The sequence below is a fragment of the Etheostoma cragini genome, chromosome 8 (genome assembly GCF_013103735.1).
Source record: "Etheostoma cragini isolate CJK2018 chromosome 8, CSU_Ecrag_1.0, whole genome shotgun sequence".
In the NCBI taxonomy this organism is placed as follows: domain Eukaryota; kingdom Metazoa; phylum Chordata; class Actinopteri; order Perciformes; family Percidae; genus Etheostoma; species Etheostoma cragini.
Genome location: NC_048414.1, coordinates 29,142,492 through 29,153,351, shown reverse-complemented (window position 1 = coordinate 29,153,351; position 10,860 = coordinate 29,142,492). Strand labels below are relative to the sequence as shown.

The 10,860-nt window shown below is 42.6% G+C and overlaps 2 protein-coding genes across 2 annotated transcripts in view; both read right to left on the bottom strand.

Annotated features, from left to right (window-relative positions):
- adat1 (adenosine deaminase tRNA specific 1) overlaps window positions 1-2,940 on the bottom strand; it is a 7,679-nt gene extending 4,739 nt beyond the window's left edge. Inside the window, exons 1-5 of the mRNA XM_034878938.1 lie at window positions 2,629-2,940; window positions 2,161-2,229; window positions 1,974-2,028; window positions 1,673-1,803; window positions 411-1,014 (exon numbers count right to left, since the gene is read on the bottom strand). Of these exons, the coding sequence (XP_034734829.1) occupies window positions 411-1,014; window positions 1,673-1,803; window positions 1,974-2,028; window positions 2,161-2,229; window positions 2,629-2,905 (1,136 nt within the window). The 5' untranslated portion in view covers window positions 2,906-2,940. The remainder of the gene's footprint in view (window positions 1-410; window positions 1,015-1,672; window positions 1,804-1,973; window positions 2,029-2,160; window positions 2,230-2,628) is intronic.
- A 969-nt stretch (window positions 2,941-3,909) lies between these two features.
- wwp2 (WW domain containing E3 ubiquitin protein ligase 2) overlaps window positions 3,910-10,860 on the bottom strand; it is a 51,390-nt gene continuing 44,439 nt past the window's right edge. Inside the window, exons 17-23 of the mRNA XM_034879800.1 lie at window positions 9,697-9,830; window positions 9,109-9,249; window positions 8,318-8,438; window positions 7,070-7,174; window positions 6,511-6,607; window positions 5,663-5,735; window positions 3,910-4,824 (exon numbers count right to left, since the gene is read on the bottom strand). Coding sequence (XP_034735691.1) covers window positions 4,725-4,824; window positions 5,663-5,735; window positions 6,511-6,607; window positions 7,070-7,174; window positions 8,318-8,438; window positions 9,109-9,249; window positions 9,697-9,830 — 771 coding nt within the window. The 3' untranslated portion in view covers window positions 3,910-4,724. The remainder of the gene's footprint in view (window positions 4,825-5,662; window positions 5,736-6,510; window positions 6,608-7,069; window positions 7,175-8,317; window positions 8,439-9,108; window positions 9,250-9,696; window positions 9,831-10,860) is intronic.

The window sequence follows — 10,860 nt, the reverse complement described above, 5'->3', positions numbered from 1 at the left end:
ACACACACACACACACACACACACACACACACACACACACACACAACTTTCTATGTGAACATTGGGTTTTCACTGTCAACAACTGGCAAAAAATTTCAATGCATCTTCATAAATGTTGGCAACTAAAGAAGTAGAGATGCATTTCTTTATGATTGAAGACAACCTGTTACGAGTATGACATACTGTATAAAGTATACCACTCATACACGCTAACAACATACACTAGACATGGCTTTTTTATTAGCTTTATGAAAACTACCTGTGTCAGGGGTTGTCTTTGTCAGAAAATAAAGATATACAGCCATAGCGATTTCCAAAAGTCCAAGGTGGGACCAAAATTGCCAAAACTAGATTTTATTCATAACTGATGTTTATTAACTAGCTTCTTGTTTCACATCATTACTCCTTACCTTGTAACCAAAGCTCTGTGCATAGCTTCATGGCTGTATGGACACTTCCCCACAACCACGGTGCTGAAGTAGAGCGCCTCCTCTAGGTAGTGGGACAGCAGCGCGCCCTGGAAGCCCAGCACCCCCCAGCGGGCCAACTTGTCACTGCAGGAGAGGGACAGAGTGGCTTCTCCTCGCCCGGGTTTCACCCGGAGCACCCCTGTGCTGTGGTATCCCATCCCTGGGTGACGAGGGTCGGCTGGGCCACCCGAGACACACTTGGCCCCCGTTCGGTGAGTGTCTGGGACCTGGTAAAGCTGTCCTGCACTGTCACAGGGCCCAGTTTCCACAGGCGTTTTTGCAGAGTGACTCTGTGATGGATCCTCAATAGAAGATAAATTTGAAAGGAAGGATTTCTTTGTGTCTCCTCTGTCCTCTAGATTATCCTCCGCTGTCTCCTCTTCCTCCAGACGGGGCAGTTTAATGTTTTTTCCTTCCCTGGATTCCTCAGCTTTTCTTTTCCGGTCTCCTCTTGCATCAGTTCCTTCATGGCCCTTCACAGATGTGACAGGAGGGCAAGGCTGAGACCAGCTGTCAATCATGGGGACGATGGCGGCGTCACCACCTAGTAATACACAAGACCTTTTAGACTGATCTGGGCTTCCTGGACAGAGCGCTGGCATGGGGACAGGGCTGAGCTGTAGCTTTGTGAAGGCTGATCCTGATGTTCAGGACTAAAGCTGTCTGATAAGAATCAAAGGCCTCGACATTAAGATCACACACAAATGCAAACTTTCTTCTTTGTAGGAACGAAAATAAACAGAAACTTTAAAGAAACATTAAAAAACAAAAATCATACAACAGCTCGGTAATCGTGGAAAATCCATGCACTACTTCTCAGACAAAATATGTGCTTACATAAATAGGGAAATCATTTCTAACTTTTTTTATGAAACAAATTAAACATAGAAATGAATAGAAAAGGCACCAATAACAAAGGAATGATACATTTTAAATTGCAGTTTTCTACTTTAAAAAGAAATCTCTGAGCCTTCATAATACGCTGCAGCCTTTCCTGCTGGGCTTATCACACCAGTTGATATTGAAATGATGAGATCATATTGATATATTGTGCAACCCCAAAAAATCTGAATTGCAACACATGAAAAAGGTATGACAAATGATGTAGCTTTGTATAAATCCTGCTACATAAGTAGCTGGAGTGTTAAACTACTTCTGTGGAACAGACTGGGTTAGGACCGCTGGGGGCGCACTGGACTCACAGGGGGTGTGACTGGTAAAGAAGAGGAAGGACACTCCTGGCTGAAGCCTCCACCTCCCCCGCTCATCTGCCCGACTAAACACAGAGCTGACCCCACCGCTCACGGCCCTGTGCAGCTCCTGGATCAGGTACCTACACACACACACACACACACACACACACAGATAGACAGACAGATAGAAAAACAGACACACACACACGTGGTATATATGGTGGCAGCCTATACTCAATGTCTTGGGTGGACAGACTCAGCATGGAGCACCAGAGACATTAGGGAGAGAAAATATAATAGAAATACATACCTGATACATCCCCTTCTAGCAATGACTTCTGCATGGCTGTCATTAAGAACATCACCTAAATGGAGGAGAGACAAACAAAGAGAATTATCTTAACAAGGATTTCTTCACTGGACTTTTGACAGTAGTCCTCAGCACATAAAGAAGACCCCAAACGTGAATTATGGTAACATGAATAATACCAACACACCATTGGGACTCATAGCTGTCCGTCCAATACATTTGGTCCCAGTTCCGAGGGAAACAACCTGCTTCTCAACTGTAGAAGAAAAAATAATTTGATTTATTCATCACATTTGTCTTCTCATTCCAGCTATGGCAATTTATTGGTTTTGTGTTCTACTGTTGTTATGGTTTTTTAAAAGTATTATTATTCTGAACATTCAAACATTGTAATACTGTGCCGCGTGACTTGGACTACTCTGTGTTCTGTTCACCCTTGAAGTCTCTTTTAACTTAATTTAATGTAACGTTAGCTTATTGCTAATGATATTACCAGTAACTTCAGCTAAAAGTGTGTTGCTTTAGACATTGTGGACGAATGACGATATTAAAATCAAATACTTTTGGAAAAAACGTTTCTACTCCACTTATAAAACATATTTGATGCAATGAGCAATTGAAATATGTAATATTGTAGGTTATGTCGCTGTCCAACCTGTGTCAGAGTCAGCACACCGGGTGATTTTGACAACAGCGGCCAGCAGGGTCCACTCTCTGCCCGGCTCAGGCTTCCCTCTCCGGGGAAGCTGCTTGAAACGCTCGTAGCACAATTTAGCGATTTCATCAGCGTCGACCATGTTAACCCGGCCAGGCACGTGCAAGGGAAGGCGTACGGTATTCAAAATATGATTAAAGTTAGTGTCAAAGGTATTATACACAGTCACGGTGTCACATGAAAAATATGTGCAATACTTTCGATTAGCTTCGATCATCTCAGCTGCTTGGCGGCATCTCGAGAAAACGAAGAGGTTACTTCCGGGCCGAGCCAAGGAATACTTTCACAATAAAGGTCATTAGAACTGAAAAGTTTACATTTAGGATTAATACAGTGTTGATAATTAATATTTTACTAATTGGAGGACAAAGTAGTATCCTGGTAGTAAAGGAAAACAGTTGTAGTAGATTTTATATTACAACGTTGTTGGCCCATCTGCCATTAAATATTAAAAACGTACAAACAAAGCATTTAAAAACGCTGACTTTATGGATACTTTAAATAATCAAATACCACATATGTATGTAAGAAAACACATCAAGAAAGAGAGAAAGAAAGAAAGGGGTTAGAGTTGCCGGGGAGTTGGGCTGGGAACCGGAGGGTCGCGGTTCAGGTCCCCGTACGGACCGAAGTGCGGAGCGTGGACTGAGAGATGCTACTTCACCTCCTGGGCACTGCCAGGTGCTCTTGAGCAAGGCACCGTAACTGTAACTCAAGGATCCCACTCAATTATATATTTTTTTCCAGAAATAGAATAGTAGTAGCACTAGCAAAGAACAGTTCGTTTTTTTTTAAGCAGAGGAGCCAAATGTAACGTTCCTTTCCATCCTTCAGAAATGTGTTGTTGAACCTCCATCTCTTGACAGGAGTCCTGATAAACTACAGCTCTATTCCCCCGAGGTACGGTACTGGCATTAAAGGCCCTTACCAAATATTTTATCAACCAGCGTCTTATAAGAGATGGTTGAACAAGAACGCACCATTTTATGCCAAATGTGGACCGGTTGTGTTTACTATGCATGGGACATTTATGTATCTTTTTAAAAACGCCTTTTTAAGCGCCAAAACATGAATGCTTGGTTTGCTGTCGTGGAGGATGAACTCCTTAGTTTACAAGACAGGAGTGTTGCAATCCAAAGTCTTTCTCTGGTTTATAGAATATAAACCCTGTATGTCACATTACAGCAAACTGTCTCTTTATTAAAAAAGTTTCAACACAGCTCAAGACTGAAATCTCATTTATTTTATATATGTACAGAAGAAAACTGCTGGATTTCACAAGTAACAGAAAATTAAAAAATAAAATCACATCTCATCTCTCTAGCCTCTGTTACAGAGGTGCACTAGTTCATGATTACAGTTCTCTGTCTCTCGTATACAGACACACACACATGCGCTCATACACTGCCTCTCTTTCTCTCACACTCCCCAGCTCTTTCTCTCTTTCTCTCTCTCGCTCGTCACTTTAAAAATGAAAAAAGTAATACAAAAAAAAAGTATCCCTCTCTGGTAGATATATTATACTGCATTTGTGGGTAGCTGTGCTGTTGTTGTGAGTCGCTGCTGACATTAAAACTCTGCTGTTGTCTGTTTTTGGTGCGTTTCTAAGCCGTGAGTAGAGGTGTATGGGAGGGGGGGGGCGCTAGTCAAATATAAATCTCTGTATGTGCCATCCCGCCAAGCACGCGCGCACACACACACACACACACACACACACACACACACACACACACACACACACACACACACACACACACACACACACACACACACACACACACACACACACACACACACACACACACACACACACACACACACACACACACACACACACACACACACACCTCTTCTGCTTCTCTATACCCGAGCTCCACCTTAATCCAGTCCACAATTATGGCGTGAGGGGCTATAGATGACTGACAATTTCTCAGCTCTGTGATTAAACAAATGCAAAATTTTAATATTCATAACAAAGAAACTATCCCATTGAATTAACTGTTGTCTTCTAGCGGCCTTGTGTCCCATTTCCTGCATCACTCCTGTCCAAACCCCTCCGTCTCCTCGATGGCGAACAGGAGTTTCTCTCGGAGCTGCTCCAGGCTCCTGTAGGGCGGCAGGTCCAGACGATTGAAGCTGCGAGGAAGAGACAGACAGGTCGCTATGTGTCAGGCATCACAGGTCCACACGACACAACGTTACCGCCAGTTTCCACAGGAATTCATTTTGCATTACACACAGAGCTAGACAACAATTACACATATAGTACAAAGATGAAGACACACCCACAGCCATGGCAAATATACATGGTTACTGACATGCTTGGATCCAGACCTGAGTTGGCTTTTAGCACCTGGTTTAGCAGCAGGATAGACTGATGTAAAGGAGTTCTAGAGCCTGTTGTGTTCCAGTGCTGGTTAAATGCATCACGTGTCAAACTCAAGGCCTGAGGGCCAAATTCGGCCCCTTGCATATTTTGATCTGGCCCACCTAGTTTTTGCCAATTTTTTCAACGGTTTTGCTGCTTTTTCCGACGTTAACATTCCAACGTTTTGGGGATTTTTTATGTCGGCTGAGGAATTTGTTTTCTGACTTTTTTAGGACTTTATGTCCACCAAACTGTAAGTGAGAAGACTTTATAAGACATTAAATAATATGGTCAATGATATTTGACTTTTCTCTTAAATCAAAGCAGAACAATAAACTACATCTGGCCCTTGAAGTGATTCTCATTTTCTCTCAGGGAAGTTAGGTTTGATATACACACAGGATTCTCAGGAAAGCGATGCAGAATGCAGTCTAGTACAAAATGATCTGAATTTAAAAGATGCACATTTAGGTGAGCTTTCAATCACATCTCACAGCGTTCATCTGGTCTTCTGAACATCAGTCAGAAAAGCTTACCGTAGATCTTGGGGCTTAGATTATTGTAAACTCAATGTTTACCATGTTGACAGAGCCGGCAGCAGCTTACCATGTGTGGCTTCTTGGAAGCCAAGTCTCCTTCCCCACCTTGTCTATGCAGAACTTCTGGGGACCGTTACTTCCTGCACAGGGGGGAAGAAAAAAGGAGTTATTTCATCAAATGTAAGCTTGAATATTTTACAGTTAGGTTACATACCTATTATAACAACAACAGTAAAATATCAAGTAAAAGCAGAGATTCAAATAACGGGTAGCAATAAAACAGAGTGGTAAATTTACCTGCAGACCCATGACAGTATTTTTACCTTTTTTCAAAATATGTGTATTGCTCAAACTTCAGAATGTATTAAAGGCTGTATTGGGATTAACAAAGGGTAGCAGGTCTGACATTTGTCTTGCTTTTTAAAACAGAACAAAAACACCAAAATGTCTTTTTATAGTTTTATTTTGTTTCGGTCTTTGAATGAAGTGTATTTTACGATGCTAAAAGGACTGATTATTTGCATGGAGTCTGGTGGGTTTAGCAAACGCAGTTTCATGAATGTTTTTATATTTAAAAAAAAGGATCTTACCTACAGAAAGACTGACTTCCATAGAAATCCTTTCCATAATGTTATCAGACACTTAGAATATTAATCTGAGTCTGTCAGTGAAAAAACGAGCACTTTGTGAAGGTAAATACAAGCTGGACAAATGTCCTCTTAACTTCCACTGGAGCTTGTTTCTCCACTGCAGACTGCAGAGATCTCTCTTAATACTGGACCAATGTCAAAGATTGATCAGTCACTTAAAAACAGAGCATGGGAACATAGGGTCCAGGTTGTAAACGACGTAGTTACCCTTTAACAGTCATGGTTGTGGCGTTTGTGAGTTTGTGTGTGAATCAGTGTTGTGTACCTATGAGCTCAGCGAAGCCTCCCACAGGCAGCCGACAGGTTCCTGTCACAAACTGAAGCAGACGGATTCTCTTCTCGTTGTCCATCTCTTTCACCACCTGCAGGAACACAATGCTATCGTTCATTAGACACATCAGTGGGTTGCGGCATACGACTGTATAAGTGAAGCCAAAACATCTGGATCGCTCCCTGGTGGCTGGCTGCAGTATATAAGCCCCGCCCCCTCCATGTTAGCAGATAGGACCAGTGCACATCAAAACTGTTTTCTTAAATATGGTTTCTGTCATTTTAGGTACTTCTGATCACGCTGACATTTATTCAAGTGTTCAATTTCTGATACGTTTGGTTTTTAGTAGTTATTTGATGCTATAAATCAAGCATGTCTCCTGATTTACTACTACTGTGCAGATTCTGGCTCCAAAATTACAAGATGGCAGCGCCAGTATCTGGGATATTTTGGCTTCACTTCTGAACAGTGGGAGGAAGTGGAGATGCACCGTCCATCCATTGGTTGATGGGGGGTCTTGCCCCAGGCTCAGTGAACCACAGCGTGTCCGTACCTGCCAGAACCAGTGGATCTGCTTGCTGTTCTTGGTGTAATGTCTATAGATGGTGTTCTTCTGCCAGTCAGCCAAGTCGATCTCCTGCATCCCACACAGCATCAACTGCAACAAACAGAACCATATTTGAAGTCCAGTTGTGTGTCCCTTATTCTTTGTGTTTATTTGACTCAGTGGGCTGAATACAACATGAGACCGTATATTATTAACGATCTATGGTGTTACCACGGTGACTTCTCATCTCTATTCTAGTTTAATTCACTGTTTCTGCTGGGACAGACCTCGGCTGCAGCAGGACTCAAGGAAAAACCAACAACCTTCTGTTTGCAATGTTCCAATTCATTGCACCTTCATCTCTTTGTATGCTGTATAAAATATAATTCAAGTTCTACTGCTATCTTTTACCACATACAAGAAGAGATTTCCTCATCTGGAAGTACGTAGTAGTAAATAAGGAGACACAGCTAACAGACTGGTTCTTTCTCACTGAACACAGCAAATTACATTTTTGCCATCATATAGGCAATAACTATCACTGCAAAAACAACTAACAATTTCATTCTGGGGGGAAATGCTGAACAGGATACCCGGGATTCAGGCAGAGAGGACTGAGACCCATCTTGGAGGGCATGGATTTGTTTTTGGTATTTCTGCATATGCATGACTTTGCTAGTGGTACCATTGTTCTGGGTATATGATACTCTCATGGAATTTGCTGTTGTGGTTTTTATGTGTGGCTCTTATAATATCACAGATGTTAGGATGAGAAACTTTGTTGTGGGTTGGGTCAGGGACTTTTTAACCCTCTCAGGTCCAAGTGAGACGACAACTGTCAGAGGACCTCGTTGAAACAGCAAATTTCTCTGCTTCTAAAAAACAAAAAAAAGGAAGTCTCTACACTGTTTTGAGATATGAAATAATAGATAATATGCATTTGTCAACGTAGTACGGTTAAATAGACCTTTATCGTAAGTGAATAACAATCAAAAGAGATGTTAAAAACAACAAAAACATTTTTAATGGATTCTAAAGCCATTTATTACTTCTTCTTCTAAAATTGTTTCAAATTCCACGGGCCTTCCACAAGGTCCCTCCCCCCGGCCCTCCAGTCCTCCTGTCCCTCCCGCTCCTCCAGCCCCTCCCGCTACTCCATCCGGCCCCTCCCTCCCGCTCCTCCGGCCCCTCCCTCCAGTCCCTCCCGCTCCTCCGGTCCCTCCCGCTCCTCCGGCCCCTCCCGCTCCTCCTCACCTCCAGCTCTTTCTCGTCGAAGTAGCGAAGCCACTCCAGAGGAACCACCTCGTTGAAGCCGTCCAGGAAGGCTTTGGTCTGCTCCTCCACCCCCCGGGTGAACCTCCAGTCTGTCAGCAGGCTGCAGGAAGGAAGAGTGCTTGTTTTTACGGTCGGTTCAACAGATGGCCTCATTCCATTTTGTCCTTACCTGATACCGATTCCAATACCTTAAAGCTTAAGTGTGTAGCTTTTTTTATATTAACATGTGTTCCATTCAAGCCACTGGCGGTGGTGCGTGGTCACAGAAGGCTTGTCTCATGTGGAGGCGCCAACAATATCATTGTCATTACTTAGAATTCCTCATGGGGTTGAGAGAAGGTATGCACTATAACTTTTACTTAATACTAAGTACCGATCCGATACCGGTGTGTCATATATTTTCCTATGTTTTAACAGCTGTATGCTACTATCAGTGTTTGGTAAATCTCTCTGTGAACAAACACAAACAATGAAAGCCATAGAACTATCTTTAATTATCCAGTCTGACAGCAAAAGACAACGGAAAAAGAACAGAAATAAACTACTTTAAAGTAGATTATCTTCTGGGCTCAATTACGTGGTATCAGATCGGTGCATAAACTGCAGTACTCACCGATAGCCACATAGGCATTTTAGGCAGTATCGGGGACTTTTTCCGATACTGGTATCGGTATCTGAACATCTCAAGATGGTTCTCCACCGCTGACATCACATAGGTCAGACATAACTTAGACTGTTTGTAGTGGCTATTACTGCTTATGTTAACGTGCCTGATGTACTCTTCCTTGTTTTCCTCGTTGACTAGCTCGTTCTCCCCGTCATCTTTCAGCTGGTGAGTGGAAACCTTCCCGAGGATCTCCATGTCCTGTGCAAAGTACAGCTCCACGCCACACTCCTCCAGGTTGTTCTCTCTGGATGGACACACGAAAGAAAAAAATTATTTAAGATAGCAGTCTTTGCCACACTTCTTGCATGAAGTAGCATTCTTCGAAACTGGAAATCACCTGCTATTCTGCCTTTTAGACACTGGATGGCCTTTGTAGTAATATAGAATACTACATATAGAGGGGAAACTGTGATGAATCGGGATATTGATCGTTGACAGGATAAAGATAATCAAACTGAGTCATGAGACTAGTGAAGATTCACACTGCTAATAAAAAGTAAGAAGGTTTTCCTTATTTGCTTAACCATGTAATTGACTGATTTCATATTGAACTACACACCCAGGATGCTATTTTCCCAAGTCTATCTAAAAAACTAAAAAAAGGAGAAGAAATGAGGCATTCTTACCTGCCCTTTCATGAGCAGAAGTGAACAAAAACACACAACGAGGTGACCCATACTGCATTACTTACTTGACCCACATGATGGAGTTATAAAACTCTGGGTCTATGGACTCCAGGTCTTTGAGCGTGGGTTTCTTGTCCAGCATTCGCTTGTAGAACGGGAGCGTGAAGCCGGTGTCGATGAACTTTCCATGGTACAAAGCCTGCAGGGAGGATTGATACATTAGAAACCACAATAAGGAAGGTCTCAAATCCAGAAAGACACACATTAAAACTGAGATCCCTTTAGATCCCCAAACCTGATATTTTGGCAGCTTGGAGTCCCTGAACCTAGCAAAGAAGATTAAGCAGGGGGAGTATTTCCACTGTAGTCTTATTGTAAAGCCATTGATGACATGTGGTTGTAATTTGTTCTTGACAAATTATAAATAATTTCACGTCAGTCGCACTGTGATCGTAATGGTGATTTACTGGGAAGTGTTAGACTTTAAGTGTTAGAAACGTTTTAAAAGCCAGTCACCTCTAGAGGAAACATCAATGGGGCTTTTATTTCTGGAATCATCAGCCTGATGTAATTACATAGACCGGGTCAGCCCCGCCCACTCTGCCCTGCAGCTTGGTCTGGAAACCTGCACGTTTAATTCTCCTGCTTCAGTTCACATTTTCGGGAACCAATCACAACCTGGCTTATGTACCTGGTGCACTATTGGCGGGTTTAACACAATGAAGATTCTTCTTTACATTCAACATAGCCGCGGCCACCGAAGCACAGCTGGGCATAGCAACCCGTTGATGCCGCTGTCGCTTCTATGTCACCCAGATTGTTGGTCTGATTGGTTGACGGACTCTCCAACTGGAACTATGGCTGTCCCCAGACCAACGCTCAGTCTCAGATCTATTTAGCTTGGCTTGGTCTGCTGATAGCCAGACTAGTAATCACGCCCACTGACACTCCACAACTGCGTATACTTGACAACACTAATTCTTTTAAGTCATAAAAGCTGTATTTGATTGGTCTTGACAGTGTTGCTGCTGCCATGTGAACATTCGACGCTCAAATTACATTCTATCAACTTATCATGTGCCTTTTATCCTGATTTTCACAGTGAGAACTACAAGGAATCACTTGGATTGAATGGGAACAAAACCTACATTAATAATTCCAAAATGTTACATGGCCGAGGGAAGTTTAATCAATATTTGTGAACATGATGTGTTCTCTTTTAAAGCCAG